The 24,450-nt window shown below is 49.8% G+C and overlaps 1 protein-coding gene across 1 annotated transcript in view; it reads right to left on the bottom strand.

The window, feature by feature from the left end:
- Positions 1-24,450, bottom strand: part of LOC136620271 (uncharacterized) — an 87,994-nt gene that overhangs the window by 23,729 nt on the left and 39,815 nt on the right. The window contains exons 5-6 of the mRNA XM_066594973.1: positions 18,678-18,807; positions 18,499-18,559 (exon numbers count right to left, since the gene is read on the bottom strand). Coding sequence (XP_066451070.1) covers positions 18,499-18,559; positions 18,678-18,807 — 191 coding nt within the window. The remainder of the gene's footprint in view (positions 1-18,498; positions 18,560-18,677; positions 18,808-24,450) is intronic.

Genomic DNA, 24,450 nt, shown 5'->3' with positions numbered 1-24,450 from the left:
GCAGGATATCTCTCCTCTTCTTCCATCTTTGCCTACATGGACGCTGAAGGTGCTTTCATGAGGCTCTATTTTAGGTCAGGAACAACCACTGAAGAGAAGATGGAACTCCTTTCCCGCTCTCAAACACTCTTATTTATACCTTCACTCACAGCACATGACATGACAGATTGGTACATTTATATACAGGCAATGATTTTATTAGAGTTAACCTCTCAAGCGCCGCAGCTGTGCAACGCACACACTGGATATGACAGGACAAGCTTTGCACAGCGTATCCACATAAGACAAAACATGTATGACATTTATGGAAGGGACCAGAATGGTGTTCTAGGCCACTACAATAACCTATTACCTTGCTGATGGTTATGGGTAGATCTTGTCCTATATAATTTGCCAGTACATTCAACATCATTAACACCTGAAAACTTAATGCTCAGTGTCACATAAACAACCAATCAAACTGGCATGCTGTACCAAATTTTTCCGTTAAACCCCATGCCTTTTACATTATCCTCTCAGTAATCGTGCCCCTCAGTGACCACTTACATTAATAGTGACTCTCCTAACAATATGAGTGCTCCTTGGTAATCCCCTCATAGTAACAGTGCCCCTCAGTGACCACCTCACAGTAATAGTGCCCCTCAGTGACCCCTTTACAGTAGTCCTCGGTGACCAACTCCCCTGTCTCTCCAGTAAAGGTGCCCTTTATTACCCACTCATATTTTTAGTGCTCTGCAGTGACCACTCACAGTATTAGTGTACCCCTCTGTGTCCCTCCTACAGTAATATTGCCCCTGCATACCCCCCCCCCCCCCTCCCCGTCCTCAGTAAAAATGCGCTCTTTTATGCAATAAAATAAGCAAACAGCCTATGCTGACTGCTTTTGCTCTCTGACTACTCTGGTCTGTGCAGCTCAAGTCCCTCGCTTACCATGCGAGTAGCAGTTATCTACCGCCCTCCAGGTGCTCCTCGCCTGTTTTTGGACCACTTTGCTGCCTGGTTCCCCCACTTCCTCTCCTGCGAAATTCCAACCCTCATCTTAGGTGATTTTAACATCTCCACTAGTGACCCCAACTCCCCATCTGCCTCTCAGCGTCTTTCGCTCACCTCCTCCCTTGGTCTTTCTCAACTCACAGCCTCTCAGCGTCTTTTGCTCACCTTCTCCCTTGGTCGCTCTCAACTCACAGCCTCTCCCACTCACAAGGATGGTAATACTCTGGATCTGGTCTTCCTCCGTCTCTGCTCTGCTTCCCACTTCACTAACTCCCCACTCCTGCTCTCAGATCATAACCTCCTCTCTTTCTCTGTCACGCTCCCTAACATCTCTCCAGACCCACCTATCTACCGTACCTACAGGAACCTTAAGGCCGTTCACACCCAGGACTTTGCTGAATCCCTACAGTCCTCTCTGTCTCCTATCTCTCCCCTCTCCTGCACCAACCTGGCTGCCGCTCACTACAACACCGCTCTCAAGCATGCCCTGGATGAAGCGGCGCCCCCCATGACCCAAGCCATCTGATGTAGAACACGGCAACCGTGGCTCACACCTCAAACACGCTTCATCCGGCGGTGATCTAGAAGTGCTGAACGGCTGTGGAGGAAGTCGCAAACGTCCGCAGACTTCGTCCACTACAAATTTATGCTCAGAACCCAAAACCTCGCCCTACACCACGCCAAACATGTCTATTTCACCTCTCTCATCTCCTCACTATCGCACAACCCTAAACGGCTCTTTGATACTTTTCACTCCCTTCTCAACCCTAAACCGCAGCCCCCTGTGACAGATCTCAGAGTTGGCTGCTTACTTCAAAAAGAAAATTGATGACATCCATCAGGAAATAACTTCCCAATCCCAGACTAGCCCTGACCCTAGTCTTGTCAGCACTGCATCTAGCTCCTGCTCACTGTCTGTACTCAGACCAACGACAGAGGAAGAAGTCTCCAAATTGCTCTTCTCTGCTCGCCCCACCACCTGCGCTAGCGAACCCCTCCCCTCACACCTCCTCCAATCCCTCTCCCCAGTGGTCATCTCCCATCTCACCACTATATTCAACCTCTCTCTGACCTCTGGCATCTTTCACTCTTCTTTCAAACATGCCATCATATCCCTACTGCTAAAGAAGCCAACTGTTGACGCGACTGATGCTGCAAACTACCGACCCATCACAGCACTCTCTCCTAGACCCCCTACAGTCTGGCTTCCGACCTTAACACTCGACAGAAACTGCCCTTACAAGGGTATCCAATGACCTACTGACAGCCAAATCGAGGGGCGATTACTTCCTACTGATCCTCCTCGACCTCTCCACAGCATTTGACACTTTTGACCACAAACTCCTCCTCAGTATGCTTTGCTCCATCGGCCTAAAGGACACTGCTCTCTCCTGGTTCTCCTCCTACCTATCTGACCGCTCTTTCAGCGTCTCCTTTGCTGGCTCTACCTCCCCTCCTCTTCCCCTTGCTGTTGGAGTCCCCCAGGGCTTGGTTCTTGGCCCCCTCCTTTTCTCTATGTACACAGCCCATATTGGACAAACTATCAGGAGATTTGGCCTCCAATACCACCTGTATGCTGACGACACCCAGCTATACACCTCTTACCGTGACATCTCTGCGCTGTCTGTCTACTGTCTCTAACACTATGTCCTCTCTCTACCTAAAACTAAACCTCTCTAAAACTGACTTACTGGTATTTCCACCCTCCACTAACCGACCTCATCCTGACATCTCCATCTCAGTGTGTGGCACCAATATAACTCCTAGACAACATGCCCGCTGCCTTGGGGTCATATTCGACTCTGATCTATCATTTACCCCCTACATCCAATCTCTGGCCCGAACATGTCAGCTGCACCTCAAGAACATCGCAAGAATCCGCTCTTTTCTCACTGTGAACACACTAAAAACGCTTACTGTTGTCCTCATCCACTCTCGGCTCGATTATTGCAACTCGCTGCTGATCACCCTCCCCTGCACCAGACTCTACCCTCTGCAATCCATCCTGAATGCGGCAGCCAGGCTCATGTTCCGCTACTCGGACGCCTCTGCCCTGTGCCAGTCACTGCACTGGCTGCCCATTAAATACAAAATTCAATTTAAACTCGCTACCTTCATCCACAAAGCCCTCCACAGTGCAGCACCACCCTATATTGCCTCCCTCATCTCAATCCATCACCCAGCCCGGGCTCTCCGCTCTGCTAACGAAACCAGACTGAGCGCCCCTCTAACTCGAACTTATCATTGCCGCCTCCAAGACTTCTCCAGAGCAGCACCGGACCTCTGGAACGCACTACCAAAGGCTACCCGGGCAATCCAGGACTCGCAGAACTTCAGGCGTGCTCTAAAAACGCACCTCTTCAGGGAGGCTTCCCGCATTCCCTAAACAAACCCCTCTGTACGCCACCTGATAACATGCTCCCTGACCTATTGACTGCAATCCCTGCTAGCCATCATAAACCGCTCCTGCAGTCATACTGATTCTGCCGTCACAAGGCCAAATGTCTGACCATTGTCTGTGTATAGCATCCCTCACTCTCCACCTCACCATACCGTGTCCACCTCCAGCCTCTTTACCTTCTGTATCACCCCACTATTCGTAGTATGTAAGCTTGTTGGAGCAGGACCCGCACCCCTATTGTTTCCATCAACTGATTACTATTTAACAGTGGTTCTGTAATTTTTTGTCTTTCTGTATTCCCCCTGTCTATGTAAGCGCCGCGGAATATGTTGGCGCTATACAAATAAAGTTTATTATTATTATTACTTTCGGATAGTGTATGGCTGAGGTCAGTGATTGGCCGCAGCGACCACTTGCTACTCAGCACGTCATTGCGCTACCCAGAAGTAAAGCCGGGCTCACATGGCTGTAAGCATCAAATGCTGTGTGAGTCAGGCAGGGGTTTACCGCTGTGGAGCTGCCAGTGAAACGACCTATCACTGCATATGGCAGCAAAATTGTATCTCACGTACGCTGTCATGTGCAGTCCAAGTTTGATTTGTGGAATCCGCACGGGGCACACCCAAATCAAGCTGCCCATAGAGATGCATGAGCGTCCGCAAATCAATTAAAGAATGCGGATTTGTTTCTCGGTCCGGAAAATAAATCGCAGCATGCCCCATTTTTGTGCAGTTCTCACACAGACAGCTTCCATTGAGGTCACTGGAAACCGTCCGATCTGCGGCCCGTCTGCAGCTGATACTGCGAACGTGCAACGGATTCGCGGGAAAGCAGGTAATTTTAAAGAAAAAACTGTACTGCGCATGTCCAACGCAGGAAAGCAGGACATTTAAAAAAAGAAACAAATCTGTATTGTGCATGTCTGATGGCAGGCTGTGCAGACCATCTACAGTACTGATGTCCTGGATGAAGTAAGGCGCGGAAGCTGGCTCCTGCCCACGGAGGTACAGGGGGTCCTTGGCCACGGGCAGTTTGAGATTCCGCTAGAGGCTTTCGCACATAAAATCCGACCTGCCTGTGAACATTGGGCCTAATGTGCACAGAATTGCATAAGGTAATATATTTGATTGCCTGCGAATTACTTTGTATCACACATGCATACAGCACACATTTAATACGCGGTAATTAGAGATGAGCGAGCACCAAAATGCTCGGGTGCTCGTTACTCGAGGCGAACTTTTCGCGATGCTCGAGGGTTCGTTTCGAGTAACGAACCCCATTGAAGTCAATGGGCGACCCGAGCATTTTTGTATATCGCCGATGCTCGCTAAGGTTTTCGTTTGTGAAAATCTGGGCAATTCAAGAAAGTGATGGGAACGACACAGCAACAGATAGGGCAGGCGAGGGGCTACATGTTGAGCTGCATCTCAAGTTCCCAGGTCCCACTATTAAGCCACAACAGCGGCAAGAGTGGGCCCCCCCCCCTCCCAACAACTTTCTGAAAATCCCCTCATTAGCAATGCATACCTTAGCTAAGCACCACACTACCTCCAACAAAGCACAATCACTGCCTGCATGACACTCCGCTGCCACTTCTCCTGGGTTACATGCTGCCCAACCCCCCCCCCCACGACCCAGTGTCCACAGCGCACACCAAACTGTCCCTGCCCAGCCTTCAGCTGCCCTCATGCCACGCCACCCTCATGTCTATTTATAAGTGCGTCTGCCAGAGGAAAAGCAGGCACACACTGCAGAGGGTTGGCACGGCTAGGCAGCGACTCTCTTTAAAAGGTGCGGGGCGATAGTCCACAATGCTGTACAGAAGCAATGAGAAATAGAATCCTGTGCCACCGCCATCAGGAGCTGCACACGTGGGCATAGCAATGGGGAACCTATGTGCCACACACTATTCATTCTGTCAAGGTGTCTGCATGCCCCAGTCAGACCGCGGTTTTTTATAAATAGTCACAGGCAGGTACAACTCCGCAATGGGAATTCTGTGTGCACCCACAGCATGGGTGGCTCCCTGGAACCCACCGGCTGTACATTAATGTATCCCATTGCAGTGCCCATCACAGCTGAGGTAACGTCCGATTAAATGCAGGTGGGCTTCAGCCCACACTGCATGCCCCAGTCAGACTGGGGTTCTTTAGAAGTGGACACATGCAGTTACAACTCCCTGTGGACCCACAGCATGGGTGGCTCCCATTGCCTTGCCCATCACAGCTGAGGTAATGTCATGTTTAATGCAGGTGGGCTTCGGCCCACACTGCATGCCCCAGTCAGACTGGGGTTCTTTAGAAGTGGGCACATGCAGTTACAACTCCCTGTGGACCCACAGCATGGGTGGGTGCCAGGAAGCCACCGGCGGTACATAAATATATCCCATTGCATTGCCCATCACAGCTGAGGTAATGTCATGTTTAATGCAGGTGGGCTTCGGCCCACACTGCATGCCCCAGTCAGACTGGGGTTCTTTAGAAGTGGACATATGCAGTTACAACTCCGTGTGGACCGACAGCATGGGTGGGTGCCAGGAAGCCACCGGCGGTACATAAATATATCCCATTGCAGTGCCCAACACAGCTGATGTAAGGTCAGCTGTAATGCAGGTGGGCTAAAAATTAATTGGATTACACTGTAGGCGAGGGCCCCCAAAAATTGGTGTACCAACAGTACTAATGTACCTCAGAAAAATTGCCCATGCCCAACCAAGAGGGCAGGTGAAACCCATTAATCGCTTTGGTTAATGTGGCTTAATTGGTAACTAGGCCTGGAGGCAGCCCAGTAAAAATAAAAATTGGTTGAGGTGAAAGTTTCAACGCTTTAATGAGCATTGAAACGTATAAAAATTGTTTAGAAAAATTATATGACTGAGCCTTGTGGGCCTAAGAAAAATTGCCCGTTCGGCGTGATTATGTGAGGTTTCAGGAGGAGGAGCAGGAGGAGGAGGAATATTATACACAGATTGATGAAGCAAAAAGGTCCCCGTTTTGGATGGTGATAGAGAACGATGCTTCCATCCGCGGGTGCAGCCTACATATTGTTTAGGTATCGCTGCTGTCCGCTGGTGGAGAAGAGAAGTCTGGGGAAATCCAGGCTTTGTTCATCTTGATGAGTGTAAGCCTGTCGGCACTGTCGGTTGACAGGTGGGTACGCTTATCCGCGATGATTTCCCCAGCCACACTAAACACACTCTCTGACAAGACGCTAGCCGCAGGACAAGCAAGCACCTCCAGGGCATACAGCGCGAGTTCAGGCCACGTGTCCAGCTTCGACACCCAGTAGTTGTAGGGGGCAGAGGCATCACCGAGGACGGTCGTGCGATCGGCTACGTACTCCCTCACCATCCTTTTACAGTGTTCCCGCCAACTCAGCCTTGATTGGGGACCGGTGACACAGTCTTGCTGGGGAGCCAGAAAGCTGGCAAAGGCCTTGGATAATGGTCCCCTGCCTGCGCTGTACATGCTGCCTGATCTCTGCGCCTCCCCTGCTACCTGGGCCGCGGAAATGCGCCTTCGGCCACTAGCGCTGTCGGATGGGAAGTTTACCATCAGTTTGTCCACCAGCGCCCTGTGGTATAGCATCATTCTCGAACCCCTTTCCTCTTCGGGAATGAGAGTGGAAAGGTTCTCCTTATACCGTGGGTCGAGCAGTGTGTACACCCAGTAATCCATAGTGGCCAGAATGCGTGTAACGTGAGGGTCACAAGAAAGGCATCCTAACATGAAGTCAGCCATGTGTGCCAGGGTACCTGTACGCAACACATGGCTGTCCTCACTCGGAAGATCACTTTCAGGATCCTCCTCCTCCTCCTCCTCCTCTGGCCATACATGCTGAAAGGATGACAGGCAAGCAGCATGTGTACCCTCAGCAGTGGGCCAAGCTGTCTCTTCCCCCTCCTCCTCATGCTCCTCCGCCTCCTCCTCTGGCCATACACGCTGAAAGGATGACAGGCAAGCAGCATCTGTACCCTCAGCAGTGGGCCAAGCTGTCTCTTCCCCCTCCTCCTCATGCTCCTCCCCCTCCTCCTCAACGCGCTATATAGACATGAGGGTGCTCTGACTATCCAGCGACATACTGTCTTCCCCCGCCTCCGTTTCCGAGTGCAAAGCGTCTGCCTTTATGCTTTGCAGGGAACTTCTCAAGAGGCATAGCAGAGGAATGGTGACGCTAATGATTGCAGCATCCCCGCTCAGCATCTGGGTAGACTCCTCAAAGTTTCCAAGGACATGGCAGATGGCTGCCAACCAGGCCCACTCTTCTGTAAATAATTGAGGAGGCTGACTCCCACTACGCCGCCCATGTTGGAGTTGGTATTCCGCAATAGCTCTACGCTGCTCATAGAGCCTGGCCAACATGTGGAGCGTAGAGTTCCACCGTGTGGGCACGTCGCACAGCAATCGGTGCACTGGCAGATGAAACCGATGTTGCAGGGTCCGCAGGGTGGCAGCGTCTGTCTTGGAGTTGCGGAAATGTGCGCTGACCCAGCGCACCTTTCCGAGCAGGTATGACAAGTGTGGGTAGCTTTTCAGAAAGCGCTGAACCACCAAATTAAAGACATGGGCCAGGCATGGCACGTGCGTGAGGCTGCCGAGTTGCAGAGCCGCCACCAGGTTACGGCCGTTGTCACACACGACCCTGCCCGGTTGGAGGCTCAGCGGCGCAAGCCAGCGGTCGGTCTGCTCTGTTAGAACCTGCAGCAGTTCGTGGGCCGTCTGACTCTTCTCTCCTAAGCTGAGTAGTTTCAGCACGGCCTGCTGACGCTTGCCCACCGCTGTGCTGCCATGCCGCGCGACACCGACTGCTGGCGACGTGCTGCTGCTCACACATCTTGATTGCGAGACAGAGGTTGCGTAGGAGGAGGAGGAGGGTGGTTTAGTGGAGGAAGCATACACCGCCGCAGATACCACCACCGAGCTGGGGCACGCAATTCGGGGGGTGGGTAGGACGTGAGCGGTCCCAGGCTCTGACTCTGTCCCAGCCTGCACTAAATTCACCCAATGTGCCGTCAGGGAGATATAGTGGCCCTGCCCGCCTGTGCTTGTCCACGTGTCTGTTGTTAAGTGGACCTTGGCAGTAACCGCGTTGGTGAGGGCGCGTACAATGTTGCGGGAGACGTGGTCATGCAGGCCTGGGACGGCACATCGGGAAAAGCAGTGGCGACTGGGAACCGAGTAGCGCGGGGCCGCCGCCGCCATCATGCTTTTGAAAGCCTCCGTTTCCACAAGCCTATACGGCAGCATCTCCAGGCTGATCAATTTGGCAATGTGCACGTTTAACGCTTGAGCGTGCAGGCGCGTGGCGGCGTACTTGCGCTCGCGCTCAAACAGTGGCGCTAGCGACGTCTGGACGCTGCGCTGAGAGACATTGCTGGATGGGGCCGAGGACAGCGGAGGTGAGGGTGTGGGTGCAGGCCAGGAGACGGTAGTGCCTGTGTCCTCAGAGGGGGGGGTTGGATCTCAGTGGCAGGTTGGGGCACAGGGGGAGAGGCAGTGGTGCAAACCGGAGGCGGTGAACGGGCATCGTCCCACCTTGTGGGGTGCTTGGCCATCATATGCCTGCGCATGCTGGTGGTGGTGCCTCCCCTGCTGATCTTGGCGTGACAAAGGTTGCACACCACTGTTCGTCAGTCGTCTCTGTGAAAAACTGCCACACCGTAGATCACCTTGACCTCTGCAGGGTGGCATGGCGCGAGGGGGCGCTTTGGGAAACAGTTGGTGGATTATTCGGTCTGGCCCTGCCTCTACCCCTGGCCACCGCACTGGCTCGGCCTGTGCCCACACCCTGACTTGGGCCTCCGCGTCCTCGCCCGCGTCCACGTCCTCTAGGCCTACCCCTACCCCTCAGCATGCTGTATTACCAGTAGTGCAGAAACAGAACACTGTAATTAAATGTGCCGCTTATTGGCCTGTGGTTGGAGGCTGACTTCACTTACGGAACGCCAGGAAATAATTTTGCGCAAGCCTGCTGTAACACTTAGCTGGCTGCGTATGAATTTGGAGAACTACTACACCCAGCACAGACCCAGAACACTGAGGATAGTCACAGGCTGCCCAAATAGATTTTTTTCCCCAAATTTTTTTGCAAAGGCCCACTGCCTATATTCAATCAATATGTCTTCTGTTCCTGCCTAAGCGCTTCTGGCCCTGGAGTATGTCAAAGAACTGCAGAGTGTTGCACTGTGAACTGCAATACAGCGGTGATTTCAGAGCCCAGACAGAGCCAGGAAATAATTTTGCGCAAGCCTGCTGTAACACTTAGCTGGCTGCGTATGAATTTGGAGAACTACTACACCCAGCACAGACCCAGAACACTGAGGACAGTCACAGGCAGCCCAAATAGATTTTTTCCCCAAATTTTTTTGCAAAGGCCCACTGCCTATATTCAATCAATATGTCTTCTGTCCCTGCCTAAGCGCTTCTGGCCCTGGAGTATTACTGCAGGGCGCAATGCTCTGCACGGCCGATATACCAAAAAAAAAAAAAAAAGTGCAACATTGCAAAAAGCAGCCTCCACAGTACTGCACACGGTTAGATATGGCCCTAAGAAGGACCGTTGGGGTTCTTGAAGCCTAAAATACTCCTAACACTCTCCCTATAGCAGCTCCACCAAGATACCACTTTCCCTCCTCTATGTCAGAACGCATCTGTGGCGAGACGCGGGAGGGGCCGATTTTTATACTCGGGTGACACCTGATCTCGCAAGCCACTTACTGCAGGGGGGTGGTATAGGGCTTGAACGTCGCAGGGGGCAGTTGTAATGCCTTCCCTGTCTTTTTATTGGCCAGAAAAGCGCGCTAACGTCTCAGAGATGAAAGTGAAAGTAACTCGAACATCGCGTGGTACTCGTTACGAGTAACGAGCATCTCGAACGCGCTAATACTCGAACGAGTATCAAGCTCGGACGAGTACGTTCACTCATCTCTAGCGGTAATCATGTGCTCGTGGGAGACTGAAGCTGCGGGGAGTGACAGGGCTGAGTACAGACTGTTTTCTATTTTACTCCATGTCCCCTGCCTCCTGAGATGGTGGGGCAGCCCCTCCAAAATCTGGGACTGTTCTGCTGAGTCCAGGATGGTTGGGAGACATGATACAAACATAATAGCGGATCTGTCAGCAGCAATATAATTCTTCCTTTTCTCGATTTTGGATCTTTTTGGCTGGGGGTGTGGGATCACTATTCCTCACTACGATTACTGTTACTTACGGGAAAGGTGTATTGGGCTGAGTTGACACACAGTGGAACTTGTTGAGGATCTTCGGCTATGTAATGCGCACCAGAGTTCCGCAACAATGTACAGAACAAGACAGGTGTATGGGTTTTCACAAACTCTATTCACTGACAATGAAAGAAATCTGCAGTGAAAAATAGTCATGCTGCGGATTTCTAAATCCACAACATGCTCTGTCACAAAAAATAGCAGATTTTCACTGTGGATTACATTCATTGCGATGCATGTAATCCATGTGAAAATCGCATCAAACTCCGCAACTAAGTCATTGGGGGATGTACTCCACAATGACTGGGAACACTCAATCACTTACCCGCTCACTTACCTAATAAATAACCAATGTCTTACAACTTCTTGCTGAAATTGTGGGGTAGGCCACAGCTTTATTTATTAAACGTTCTCAACGATAACTTAATTTAACGATCGATCACTATCCATGCTGTCCGTGTTAATTCTTACAGTTCGTAAACCGTCCACTGAGGACGTTTGTAAGCCCCGTTCCTTCGGCTTGCTAACCTTCCTCTATTCCTTAACAGCATGGACAAATTCTGGGCCAAAACCAGCTGTGACAACTTCCGACGACTGTCCTTTCTAACTAGCCCACCTCCTCTCCCTCCCTGACCTTACGGGCGGGTGGGCGGGTGTCTCTGCTCTGTCCTTCTCTCTTCACTGCTTGACTCCTGACTGAAGCTCCTTCCGCTCCCCCCCCTTCTTTCCTGTCTAAACTCCACCCCTTATGCTCGCTCTGCTTAACCCCTACCGTGCCTGTTCCCAGTCATGTGCCGCCTCCTTAGTTAGCTCGCGACATTCAGGACTGGGAACACTCAATCACTTACCCGCTCACTTACCTAATAAATAACCAATGTCTTACAACTTCTTGCTGAAATTGTGGGGTAGGCCACAGCTTTATTTATTAAACGTTCTCAATGATAACTTAATTTAACGATCGATCACTATCCATGCTGTCTGTGTTAATTCTTACAGTTCGTAAACCGTCCACTGAGGACGTTTGTAAGCCCTGTTCCTTCGGCTTGCAAACCTTCCTCTATTCCTTAACAGCATGGACAAATTCCGGGCCACACGGAATGTGCCGCGTTACTGCGGCTCATTCCGTCCCCACCCCACCAACCCGAGCTAGAGCTTTCTCGACCCCATCCTGCAAGCTGGATAGGAACGTATCCAACCCCACCTCGTTGAGGTGAACACCGTCCCTCCTCAATGCCCCCTTCTCCTTCTCTTCCAACTCCCAATGGCGAACCGCCACCCTTCCAATAGACTGAACAAACTGCGATATTTTCATGTTCACCAGCCTCCTGGCTCTATCCACCGCTTCCCGGTTTCTTGCTCCATTCCAGTGTCTCCGTGCCACTATGTCCGACCAAACGATGATGCATCCATTAAAACATTCCCGAAAACGCAACAAATCCTGTTTCATAATGACCAACAGGTCGCAAATCTTTACTTTCCCGAGATCGTTCCCCCCGGCGTGAACAACCAAAACCACTCTCCGGGGGGTACTTCTAGCAATGTCCACCACCAACTTCCACCTGTCGGGCCATAACAGTCCCCGGACTCCGTGCCAGGTTACGGATCTTCCGGTCAGGCCTAGCTCCGATCCTAAAGGCCGAACGGCTGCCCTCCTTTCCGCCCAGTAAATGTAGGAGTGACCGATTATATGCACTTTCCACGGCTCAGCTGCTGCGAACAAATGAAAACCAAACGAGGGCAAAAACTTGAAACACACGAGCCTACCGCTAAAACAGAAACCGGGATACCGGGTGCTAACTTAAATCTCCCACAGTTAGATCAGGTCGCCCATATGACTTTTATGTTTGTGACTTCCATCTCCCAAGCCGTTTCACACCATCTTCATTCATCCCTCCCGCATCTGCCGACGTTGCCGCTCCAATTCTAAAAGAATGGGTCCCGAATTCCTTCGGGTCAAGGCCCATAGTCCTCAAAGACGATTTTTAACCCCGCCGAAACTTGAAAACAAGTGAGGGGGAGGCCGGACGCGTGGACCAAAAATTGCTCCCCTGCCAGCCTTGATGCCATGTAACTGGCTGCCGTATCTACTGGGCCTCATCCTGAGCCTAATCGAGTGATCGGCACCCACTCACCCCTGCCGTACACGTCGGTCTTTGATTTTTTAATCCTGACGCGTAAACCGTCATCCACCGCTACCACGTCGTCAACCATTAATCCTCCCGGCATAACAACTTGCTCTTTGGCACTAACTCGCCGATCCTGAGCTCCGCAAAAAACGCCAGTAAGAATGCCGTCCTGAACAGCAACGCCTCGTAGTCGTTGTAACACGTGACTTGTAAAGAGTCCAATAATTTACACAACAACTGATACGTAATTGGGCGATGGGGAATCTGAACCAACCTTTTTTCTCTTCCACCCGCGCACTATCTGGCGAAAAAACGAACTCTGTTGTAACGTCCTTAACCGTGCAACTTTAATAAAATGCCACGCCCACGAGGTGCTTTTGCCGAATCTACCGACGCCCGTCTCACCCGCAGAGACGCCAACATATCCAGGGTCGCTGAACGGGCCTTCTCGCCCCCAGCCACAGAACCGTCCGCAAAAAACAACCATTTTGCCACACCGCGTTATAATTTTCCAGGTTCCCCACCGCTACGGATGACTCGACAAGCTTCAGCAGCTCTGCTCTACCAGTTTCCACAAGAAATGCGGGCAGCGTACCCCCAATGCATCCGCCTGTGGGTGCCGCTCTCTGAACCGCTCCATCTGCGAACGAGAGAGCGCGTCAGCTGCCACGTTTTTATAACCCGGTACCTGTTTTGCCAGTAAATATATATTAAGCTGTAAACATCTCAGAACCACATGTCTCACAAGCCAACGGGAAAAAACTCCAACAGAGTAATGTTTTGATTCCATCGTTTCTCCAACCAGGATACCGGCCAGGGTTCCCTGCACCAGTGATTCCGGAAAATTACACCAAAAACTTGTTGATCCCGCTGCGTCCGCGGACAGGCTAAGACCTGTATCCGACCACTCCTCTTTTGGGGCACACCACCTGCCCATTAAATGCTTCCAAGAAGATTTTCCATATGTGTAAATCCCCTCGTATCACTGGTGTGACTCTAATGAAGTAATGTGGCTCCTTTATAGAGACAATCTTCTAAAAAAAAAACGCGACCCATGAGCCTGCATGTGACGCAACGTAACTTTTTTACATTTTCGACATTGTTTACCGTCTGCCGAAGGCGGGCCATTTTTTCTATCAGTAGTCTAAAAACCATTTCCTCGGTGTCGATCGCGATCCCTAGGAAAATCAGCCTAGTCACCGGGCCCATCGTTTTTTCCTCTGACAATGGGACCCCCGCCTCATGCATCAGCGACCGGAAAGTATGCAACAAAAACCCCAGGTGCCCGATGATACCGTACCGATAAACAGGAAATCATCCAGGTAATGGGTCACCGATGTGATGCCCGTTTCAAACCTGAGCCTCCATTCCCGGAAGGAACTGAAAAGCTCGAAGTAATAGCATGAAATCGAACAGCCCATCGGCAGGCACATGTCGTAGAAGAACTGGGTATCTACCTTGCATCCCAACAAGTGGAAACCCTCAGGATGAATCGGCAACCGCCTAAAAAACCAACTCAATGTCGGCTTTAGCTAAATGTGCCCGCTTACCTGCTGCTCTAACCAGAGCGACCGCTTGGTAAAAAGACGCATAACCACCGATGCTTGTTCTTTTGTAATGCCATCATCTACCGACTCCCCTTTTGGGAAGGATAGATGATGTATCAGTCGAAACTTGCCTGTCTCCTTCTTAGGGACTAACCCCACTGGGGAGACCCGCAAATTCACAAATGGTGGTTCGTCGAAAGGGGCCGTCCATGTGGCCGGCCGCCACTTCTTTATTAACCTTTTCTTTCACTAGCTCTCTATTTTTTATTTTTTTTTTTATTTTTTTTTTTTTTAAGCCGATTTTAAATTTGCGCACGTAATGGAAGCCGACTGAAAGGAAAACGGGATTAAAAAACCATAGGTAAAAACCCTGTCTAAGGATTCTTGCTTCCTCACCCTTGAAAAGTAGGTTTTGAGGGCGTTGCGCTAAGATGAGTTGCAACCATATGCCGAAACGCGCCGACGAAAGTCCTCGTCATAGCGCCACCACACGTCCCACAGGCGAGTCCCGAGGAATCTGAAAACCGTAAACCATCCTTGATCGACTCTTCGCTTCTCCGGCTCGCCACTGCCGACGAGTCCCGGGCGCGTGAGTTAAATTACCAACCACGGGAAAATTACCAACCACGGGCGAGCCTCGGCTCCCCGCCACTAAAAAATTGGATCAGAAATCGTAAACCATCTTTTACCGACTCTACGCTTTTCCCGCTCGCCACCGCTGACGAGTCCCGGGCACGTGAGTTAAATTACCAACCACGGGAAAATTACCAACCACGGGCGAGCCTCGGCTCCTCGTCACCAAAAATTGGATCAGAAATCGTAAACCATCTTTTACCGACTCTACGCTTTTCCCGCTCGCCACCGCTGACGAGTCCCGGGCGCGTGAGTTAAATTACCAACCACGGGAAAATTACCAACCACGGGCGAGCCTCGGCTCCTCGTCACCAAAAATTGGATCAGAAATCGTAAACCATCTTTTACCAACTCTTCGCTTTTCCCGCTCGCCACTGCTGACGAGTCCCGGGAGCGTGAGCCACATTACCAACCACGGGTGAGTCTCGTCTCCCCGGATGACCATAAGACACTGTTTTTTTTTTGTATATACGAGTCAACATCACCACCGGCTGCTAAGCCACCACCCTCCTGCCCCGCAGGCGGGCCTGAGCCCCCTGGGGATCCACAGGACACCGATAACACATCACTTTTATCCATTTTACTCAACACCTATTTCAACACCAAAACCAAATCATTTTTCTCCGCTGCCTTAGCGGGATCCATAACATTCTTCCATGCATTTAAACAATGTAACTCACCGGCATGACCGTCCTCCGGCACCGCCAAGGGCAAGGTCCCTGCCATCCTTCCTCCGGGGCTCCTGCCTCTGCTATACGATGGCTGCCGCGTACTCACATGCGGAGCTTCTCTCGTTGCAGAACCACTTGCTGTACAAAGGTGGCCCTGCTCCGGCCGTTCTTGTGGTGTATCCCGCCTCGCGTGGCGTATATTGTGCATACTTGCTGTATAAGGTGACGGAGGTGCTGCTTGGCGGTAGGTTTCCTGGTGATACCGCTGACCTGGATCCCTTGACCCGTCGCCCAGAGCCTCTCCGCTTGGTCTCCTCCCGTTTTCGCTTGCCTCTGCCCCTAATCTAGCAAGCTCGCTTTCGCGCCTTTTCTGGTATCTCCCTCCTGGCTCTCTCTTGCTGTCTACGTTCTGCACCCACACCTTGTCTATTGCTGCTAGCGCGACTGGCGTACCCCTGCGATGAATCACCCCCCCCCCCCCTGGAAGATGGGGCCACCACGAAACGTTGATTGACATAGCAGCGACTATGTGTGCTAGTGCCTGCGATTGCTTGCTGCTGTAAAAAGTGATGTCTGCGAGCCGCACGGCTGCTATGCTCTCGACCCTGGGTGCTGCCTGCGTACCCGGTGCCAGCGGGTGTGATATATGGTACGTGCTGGCTATGGCGCCGCCTATGTGAGGAGTGACCGACATAGGCCCCTATTGGGGGGCCCTCCGTAATGAGTGCCACCCCGGACGTCCCCCTATCTCCTGATATCTCCCCACTTTTCCTGCATCCCTGTGCGCTCCCTGCCCTAGTGCCTACACTGCTAGCAGAGCTGGTGGCCAGGCTATAATCCCTATCCCTCCCCCCCCTGTGTTTTTCCTCCCGGGCAATGGGTTTAAGGGCCTGGCCACCTGCTCCCCTGGGGATTCTCCTCCCCCCCGGTACCTGACGCTGCCGCCTCGCTGTGCCGCCATCTTGAGAGGGCCTGCTTTCCCGCCATGCCTCCACACGTGTCTCGTGCCTCCTCAATTGCTCCGTGCTGTGTCCTGCTGCAGCCGTGCACCCGACTGCGCGCTGGCTCCTGGACGCAGAGCCTCCGCTTAATGCTGGCGCTGTGCCTCTTCTGCCTTGCGGACTGCCGATCGGCTGTTCCCGCTGCTCCTCCGCAGGCGCTCCAACTGCCGCGCGGTTTGAATCTCCCGCCACACACCTCGTGGCGCGTCCCGCCGCCGCGACCGCTCCTGCGGCCGACCCTCTTAGCTGCGGGGCTTGGGCTAAGCCTCGCTGGGGGTTTTTTTCTTCTCTTCGGGCGGCCTCGCCCGGCATCCCCCGGTTGCTCCGCTCCTCCGCTTGCCGCCGGAAGCCCTGCAGCCGGCCCGACTCGCCTCCCCGACTCCGAGCCCGATCGGCAACTTGCAATTATTTCCTCCAGCCACTCAGCGCCGTCCCGTTGAATCGCCTCCTGGATCTGCGCACGCAGGTCAGCCATCCTCGGATCTTGGGGCTTCTGGATCCCACGGACTTGATGGTGCTCCTTTCTTCCCACTTGCAGGTACTCTTTTCCGCGCCTCCCTTCTTCTTGCTGCTCCTTCTCTCTGTTGCACTCTCGCTGCTTCAAAAATCCTCTTTTTCTCCTTGAAAACTTCTTATGCTGCTGTCTCTGCTCTGTCCTTCTCTCTTCACCGCTTGACTCCTGACTGAAGCTCCTTCCGCTCCCCCCCTTCTTTCCTGTCTAAACTCCACCCCTTATGCTCGCTCTGCTTAACCCCTACCGTGCCTGTTCCCAGTCATGTGCCGCCTCCTTAGTTAGCTCGCGGCATTCAGGTCTGCACATACTAGGGTTGTCACCCGACTGGTGCTTTAATCTAGAGGCTGGTTTTGGTATTTTATTTACTGGCCAGACATCAACCCTATCATCAAACTATAACTCACTCTGGAGCTCCACTCAGGATGCCGCTGCAGCGCTTCGAGAAGACTCAGAACTTAAGGGTTAGTTTGGTGGTTGTTGTCCAGCTGGAAGTAAAGGGGTGTGAAAGCCACCAAGAGGGGAACACTATTACCATACCTCCCAACAACGAAAAAAGGGATAACTGAAGCTACATACATAGCGTGCTGCGGCAGGTTTTTATGACAGGTTATATGGCTCATTTTTTGCGTAAAGCCACGTTATGTATCATATAATAGTGCCCTTCAATGTCCCCTCTTGGCCCCGCTTATTAATAATGCCCCCTCATGCCCTGTTTAATTTAAAAAAATGCCCTTTTGTTGCCAAGAAATTTAAAAATGAGCTACACTCACTTGCATCGCACCTCCCACTCCCAGCTTCTACAGTCCGCGCCACTGGTCGTGTGCTTCCATGTAGAACGATTACGTGACTAACACGTTGGAGTGGGAGGAGCGATGCAGGTGAGTATAGCCTTTTTTTATTTTTATTGTGACGGATTATTAATAGGTTTGTCCCACAGAATCTGGCACAGTTGGGACGCATGCTATTACCATTGGGGCCACTGAAATAACACAGGTAAAACCATGTTGTGATAAGGCACGCCCCTAGCCACACCCCTAAACCACGCTCCTTTTACCTTGGGCGGTATTTTTTGCTGCAAAGGTGGTCACCCAGGAAAGTGATTCTTACATTGCTCTGGAAAATGGCGATTTATTAAAGAGAACCATTGGTGTGATGGAGCGAGTAAAATAAAGACATCAGTGTGATCCTATGATAAACTTATACTAGCCAATCAGCAGCTGTGAAAAAGGTCACATGATGCAGTTTAGGACTCCTTAGTTGTCCAGTTCATCCCGTGATCCTTTTTCGAGCTTCTGACTTGCTGAGGGATTATGTGATACACCATGTGCTTTATTTCTGCCCCCTTCTTTGCACTTTTGGGGTACTGATGTGTATTAACAGCATTGCTTACCGTAATACGGGTCAGTCACCCATTTACATATCCTGGTCTCAGTAAATGTGTCCAGCCGATACTAGATATCAGACAGAAAAGACGCGTCAAACAACAATTAAAAGCACAGTCTGAACCAACCCTCCACCACCCGTGCCAGGACGCACACCCAATTCACAGGGCGCACAGCCGACCCTCACTCGAAAAGTGTTGAAAGGATGGAAATCCTGGAGGAGCATCTCCTGCGCAGGTCCGCTGCTGTAGCAGCATTTCTTCTCGGCGTATTCCAGTAACGCTTGTCTCGCGGCATCTTCTGAGACGAGTGATGTGCTGTGAAAAAAGGCAAACATTAAAATGTAGCAACAGAAGAAAATTTAGCGCAGCACGGCGCGTCCTTGGCTCATGACCGCACAGGTCACCAATATAATTATATCTGGGGGTCTTTTGTGAGGACTCAAAATCAGTAGTTGGAAAATATATATCTTTTAGGCCGCCTGCACACGGGCAGAAATCCCGCGGGATTTCCGCCACTAAAAGCCTGCATAGGAGTGCATTACAATACGCACTCCTATGCAGGCAGCCGTGGTTTGGCCGTGCGAGATCTCGCGCGGCAAACAAACCGTGGCATGTCCTATTTTTGTGCGGGGCTCGCACTCACCCGGCCACCGGCTCCGGTCTGCGCATGCGCCGGCTGCCCGGCAGCCGGCACATGAAAGGGCCGGGGCCGCCGGGCGCGGGTGAGTACGCGCTCGTCTCTGCAGGCGCTCGGGTCGGGTCCCGCAGCAAGAATTCTCGCCGCCGGATCCGACCCGCTCGTCTGCAGGCGGCCTTAGGCCTTATTTATCAAAACTGTCTGTTATCGCTAGCAACCAACCAGAACTCAGCGTTCATTTTTGAAACAGCTGTGGTAAAATTAAAGCGGCACTCTGGTTGCTAGGGGCAACAAGGAATGTTTTTTTCTTACCAATAATTTTTATTGGTATTTTCAATAACATAACATACAGGTGTAATTACAGGACTTCAATGTTAATTACAATGGATAGGTTATACATTCTTAGGCCTAAGGGCGCCCACCCACTGGCGTTTGTGATTTTCGTGCGTGAAAAACGCAGCGTTTTCCCTGCGTTTTTGGCGGCGTTTTTCGCGCCTTTTCCATTAATTTCCATTGATATTCATGGGTGCATTAAGAGAAAAATAAGGACACATATGCAACTGACAGTTCCTATGTTAAAAATTGCAACGGACTGAAAAAAAACCGCAAGTGGACAGGAACACATTCAATTCTAATTGCTCTTGAGAAAAAAACGCAAAACGCAAAGGAAAAAAAATCGCCAGTGGGTGGGCGCCCTTAGTCAGACGGGCGTTTTTTTGCGCGATTTGAGCATGCGCATGCGTCCAGCGATTTTTTAAAACCATTGCTTTGCAATGGTATCGGACACATGAGCGCTTTTTATGCGCTCGTCCGATAAATTATAGAACAGAAATCGCAGATCGCACCTATCTGCGATCTGCGATTCCTGTTCTCTTCTCTATATGCGCTCAATGGGGCTGGCGGCAGCAGCGCCGACCCCATTGAGAACATATAGAAGACAAATCATTCTTCTCTGCCACAGCTGTAACAGCTGTGGCAGAGAAGAACGATGTTTGCCCATTGAATTCAATGGAGCCGGCAATACAGCCGACTCCATTGAAAGCAATGGGCTGCCGGCGTGCGCGGGATGAATTGTCGGGAAGGGCTTAAATAGATAAGCCCTTCCCTGCAATTCATCCAGAAAAGTGTTAAAATAAAAAATATATATATACTCACCTGCTCCCGGCAGCCGGAGTTCCGCGCCGCCGGCCTGCAGTGGGTGTGAAAGGGGTGTGAGTCAGACCTGCCCCCTGATTGGCTCAGCGCTGAGCCAATCAGGGGCATGTCTGACTCACACCCCCTTCACACCCACTGCAGGCCGGCCGCTCTGAACTCCGGCTGCCGGGAGCAGGTGAGTATGTATATATTTTTTATTTTAACACTTTTCTGGATGAATTGCAGGGAAGGGCTTATATATTTAAGCCCTTCCCGACAATTCATCCCACACTCGCCCGCAGCGCATTGCTTTCAATGCAGCCGGCTGTATTGCCGGCTCCATTGAATGCAATGCGCTGGACAGCTCCAGCCCGTTTCTAATGAAACGCGGCTAGGAGCAGATTTTCGGGCGATTTTCGGGCACCGGTCACGCGACTTGCGGATGCGCATCCGTCATGCGATCCGCAAATCGCGCGAAAAAACGCCCGTCTGACTAAGGCCTCATACAGCATAGGGTCCGAGTATGCAGATTTTTCACATAAATTCAACTATAGCCTGTAATGCTCAGACTATTTTATTATCAATAATGTTAACATTTGAAACAAGATATAACATTTAACCAGTGCGTATCATTTTGATAGTTATTGAGTTTTTAGGTATTGATGGATGGGGGTATAAGGGGTTGAGTTTTTAGATTAACGGAGGATAATGGTTAAGCCATATGTTCCATTTGTCAGTGAAGGCGTCTAGTTTCCCACCCTGGACTGCTAGCATTTTTTCATATAAGCAATTGTATGAAACCGCTTCCCACCACGAACAATATTTTAAATTACTAGTAAGGTGGTACTACACCCCGGATAGACTTGCAGATATCTTTACTGACACCTCACCTTTATAATCGGAGAGGCTGCTGGTGTAGGGGCACGCTTTTGCATATCTTTTGGAGCTGCCCATTTATTTCTCGTCTATGGGGTTCGGTGTTCCGTCTCCTGAATTTCTCCAAGAAGTCTTGGAGAGACTTCTCCAGAGCAGCACCAGTCCTCTGGAACGCACTACCAAAGGACTTCACAGAACTTCAGGCATACTCTAAAAACGCACCTCTTCAGGGAGGCATACCGCATTCCCTAAACAAACCCCTTTGTACGCCGCCTGATAACATGCTCCCTGACCTACTGACTGCAATCCTTGCCAGTCACCATCAACTGCCCTTGCAGTCATACCGATTCTGCCGTCACACTGCCAAATGTCTGACCATTGTCTATGTGTATAGCATCCCTCACTCAACTCCTCTCCTTACCGTGCACATCTCCAGCCCCTTTACCCTCTGTATCACCCCATTACTTGTAGTATGTAAGCTCATTGAAGCAGGACCCGCACCCCTATTGTTTCCATCAATTGATCACTATGTAACCGTGGTTCTGCAAATTTTGTACTTTTGTCTTTCTGTATTCCCCCTGTTTCTGTAAGCGCTGCGGAATATGTTGGCGCTATAGAAATAAAGATTATTATTATTATTGAGTTTACTCTCCCATTCAATGCCCTTCACAGTTAGGACTAAATTAAAATACCAATCTTTATTTGTGACTTGTTAAAAACAATAATAACAAAGGGGCACAGACAAATAACAGTTTTCCAGTACCTGAAATTATGAGTACATGGAAACAGACACTGGTATCATAAATACCACAGGACAACACATAACTATATTGTGTGCAGAGACTAATGAATGTCAGTTCTACCGTAAATCTACCTTGTAGACTTAGCTGATACGAGGGATTTTAGTTTAGTTACATATAGTCATATGGATGCTGTTTTTGTAAGCATACGGTGACTTTCCAAATTTTGATCACGCAATATGGAGACCGGAAATGGATATCTTAGATATCATCCGACACCGTATTTACTATATGTCCAAGATATCAGTTATGTATCAAAGCGTATCGTCAATAGTATCTTCACATTCCAAGTGATGATCGTATGCTTGTATTCTGAACGCACAACAATGTCAGTACTCTCTGATGCTAGACTAAAGGTTACAATAACCAAAGTAAAATAGTAACCTGGCATAGACGCGTTTCTCCGCTGATACTTAGCGGTTCTTCAGGAGTATTATAATTTAAATTGTGATAGCTATAAGATGCGCATACTCTAATTCGCTTAGATTTCATAAATTGCAATCGTTGTTCTGGATTTATATAGATGTAATAGTACGCTCGTCCAGAGAGATCTTAAAGTGAAGGATTATCTGTTGGGTTCTAGAGCTTTGATTGTCAGGGACAAGATGCTTTACAATGCGCTAAATCACTGACATCAGGCTACACACAGCCTTGATTGACAGGGACAAGATGCTTTATTGTGCGCTGAATGACTGACATCAAGGCGCATACAATAACTGCATGAGTGTAATATCTACAGATATATTATAACAGGTAGATACCCAGATGCGCTAGATAACTGACATCAAGGTTCACACTGCCTTGACTGACAGAGACAAGATGCTTTATTATGCACTGAATAACTGACATCAAAGCTCATATAGCAGCTGCATAAGTGTAATAACTGCAGATATAATGCGATAGGTGAATACCCAGATACATGGGTTTATTTCCCTAAAGCTTGGATCTGTAAGTTACCACTATTGATACTCAAATGGCGACTAAAGGGCTATCACGGGCCCCATTCCCCGAGGTGGAGGTACTTTATTGTTCTTGAAATGGCTGAGGTCAAAGCTCACTCGGCAAAAACCAAGGTACATGGATTTTATTTCTGTCTAATTAGAGCTGTGTTGCAGCTCACATTCACAACCATAGACCTGTCCAGTCACATATATATGGAGCAATGGATGCATAACCAGTGCATAGATTGCGAAGCACATGGTAGAGATGCTTTGTTGCTCAATAAATGACTAGTATCAGTTACTATAGACAGGTACCCAACTTGTGAGTTATTATTAAACACAGCTTAAGTCTATAGATAATTATAATAATGCTCCATTGATGACCCTGAAGCAATCAGTTCAGGTATATTATAGAGCAATAGACAGACACCTAGTGCGTAGCTGGTAAAGCACAGGGTGAAATTCAGGCTATGTCCAAGAACAATAGCACTGCAGGTGCCTAATAGAGTTATTAGGTCTAAGAGAAATGTGCTGCTAAAGACAAACACCCAACCTGTGGGCTATTTATTAACGTAGCTTCTGTCTATACATAATTGTGATGATGCTCCATTGATAACCAAAGATAGTTGGTTCAGATATACCATGGAGCAATAGACAGACGCCTAGTGCATAACTTGTAAGGCACTGGATGAAGCTAAGTCTGTATCAAGAGAACGATAGAGCTGCAGTTGCCTAACAGAGATAACTTCATTGATATGACTGCTGAACTAGAGTATGCATGGACAGAGAGAGATATAGCCTCCGGCCTTGATGGTAGGACAGGGCATTAAAAGTAGTCTGGGCCTGGCCCTTTTGCTGCTCGGCATTGACATCCTCCCACTGAATTTCAGAACTATCACATGCCATGTTCTTCATGCTTTCTGCCTTACACTAGCATAAGGACTATTTTTTGATAAACAAGGCCTTAAGGGAAAATTTACTAAGTCCAGCATTTCCAATGCCGGCTCAATACTTTCCCCGATGCTTTATACATAAGAAAGCGCGTCCCTTTATGTATTCAGCGCATCCCCGACTGCTCCATGTGCCTAAAGTGAAATGTACACTAGGTCCGACTTGGCAATTTGTGCTAGCTTTTGTTATAAATTATAGATAAATTTGTGCTTCCTCTCCACTTACAGAAAAAATCCTGTTTTTTTAATATCGCTACATGAGGACAAGTTATATTTTCCTGTTGTACAATATGATATAATGAAAAGCTTTTAAACTATTTAGCAATGTTCCATTTTTTTGAGGGCACTTTGTTTTTACGGCATTTACTGTGCGGTAACAATGGCATGTTAAGGTGATTTTATGGGTCTGTACAATTACGACTAATACTAAATTTATATATTATTATGTTGTACTTTCTGTCGCCGTCTCCTGATCCCAATAACTACTGGATTTTTCCTCTGATGGCGTGGTTGCAGGGTGACCTGTAGTTTTTATAGGTACCAGTTTGGGATACATAAAACTTCTAGTTTGCTTGTTATTAATTTTTTAAAGGGCGGACAGTGACAAAAAAAAATTGCAA

The sequence above is a fragment of the Eleutherodactylus coqui genome, chromosome 3 (genome assembly GCF_035609145.1).
Source record: "Eleutherodactylus coqui strain aEleCoq1 chromosome 3, aEleCoq1.hap1, whole genome shotgun sequence".
Lineage (NCBI taxonomy): Eukaryota > Metazoa > Chordata > Amphibia > Anura > Eleutherodactylidae > Eleutherodactylus > Eleutherodactylus coqui.
The sequence above is the reverse complement of the archived record's forward strand: the minus strand, read 5'-3'. Positions and strand labels throughout refer to the sequence as shown.